Source organism: Chrysochloris asiatica, unplaced genomic scaffold, assembly GCF_000296735.1.
Source record: "Chrysochloris asiatica unplaced genomic scaffold, ChrAsi1.0 scaffold00005, whole genome shotgun sequence".
NCBI classification, from domain to species: domain Eukaryota; kingdom Metazoa; phylum Chordata; class Mammalia; order Afrosoricida; family Chrysochloridae; genus Chrysochloris; species Chrysochloris asiatica.
In genome coordinates, this window is record NW_006408523.1 from 374,158 (window position 1) to 375,558 (window position 1,401).

The 1,401-nt window shown below is 40.9% G+C and overlaps 1 protein-coding gene across 1 annotated transcript in view; it reads right to left on the reverse strand.

Annotated features, from left to right (window-relative positions):
• Positions 1-1,401, reverse strand: part of LOC102816916 (relaxin receptor 2-like) — a 109,250-nt gene that overhangs the window by 39,639 nt on the left and 68,210 nt on the right. Inside the window, 1 exon segment of the mRNA XM_006832035.1 lies at positions 486-557. Coding sequence (XP_006832098.1) covers positions 486-557 — 72 coding nt within the window.

Consider the following 1,401-nt stretch of genomic DNA (forward strand, 5'->3'; position numbering starts at 1 on the left):
ATAAAAGCATCTCTATGAGACTAAAAGGTCAACAATTATTGTAAAGCAAAGATGAGAAGATAAGGGAGGGTAGGGCAACTAGAGTGGTAGAAACAGAACAATCTGAATGCCATTGAAGAGACAGTGACATATTGTGGAAAATGTAACAAACGTCACATAGCAGTTTGTGTAAATCACAGTGAAATATTTTTTTTGAAACTAAGTATTCCTAAGGACGAAAACAAATTAAAAATCATCTCCCCAACAACTCCATAAAAAAACCAACAAGTAGGCAAGGGGTACATATTATAGTCTGATTCAGCACCCACTCCCTTCCAGCCAACACCAAAAAGGAAAGAGAGTAGCTGAGGCTGGGGCCCCAGGGTCCCATCTGAATGATAAGACATCTTGGTACTCTTGATTGTTTCAAAGCTGGTTTTGTAAGCCAGTGTTGGATGTCATTGCAATTTACAGACACACATATTGAACGGCGGATAAATACTTACAGGAAGAATAATGAATTTAATCCAGTAAATGACCACTGCGAGACTCTAGTTATGGGATTGTCATCTAGAATTCTGATAAAGATATATCACAAGCATTTCATTACCAGAGATACTTGGGAAATAAATAAAATAAATAAATAAATAAAAGGGCTAGGACCACCGTAGCCGCCCATACACCTGCCCTATTCCTTCTGGGCCTTCCAGAACCCACTCAGGTATCCTTTTCTTTAACGTTGGTTGGACCAGCTTTTTCCTTCAAGTTTCTTCAACACACCATCCAGGCACTTACCAACACATCCCCCAATTGTCTGTCTCCTCTTTCACCTCCCCGTTCCCACTGAACATGACCATCCAAATTATGACAGTCATCTCTAGATATCTGGGGTCCAGGACAACCTACACGTGTACTGACTGAGTCTGGACCCAGTTAATGTTTTGACTGAATGAAGAAGGAACAACAAGAAAGGACTGTTAGGAAACCAAAGACTTGTTTGGTCTCATGATGTTTAAATGACATATTGAATTAAGTCCTTACAAACAAACAAATGGATGTTAAACTGTTGGTAAAGAGCTTTTGGAGTCCCTGGGTGGTGCCAATTGTGGACATGTGTGGATGCTCACTGAAGAGTGGAGGTTCAAGTCTACCCAGAGATGATTTGGAAGAATAGCCTGTGATGTACCTCTGAAAACTCATCCACTGAGAACCCTGTGGAGCACAGTTCTACTCTGACACACATGGGGGCACCATGAGTGGGATCTACTTATGAAAAATCATCCACTGAGAACCCTGTGGGGCACAGTTCTCCTCTGACTCACACGGAGGCACCATGAGTCTGAATAGAGTCAATGACACTCTTTTTCAGAGAGCTTTGTGGTTGAAAGAATGAAAATATTTATTGATGTATAGCTATCTTTA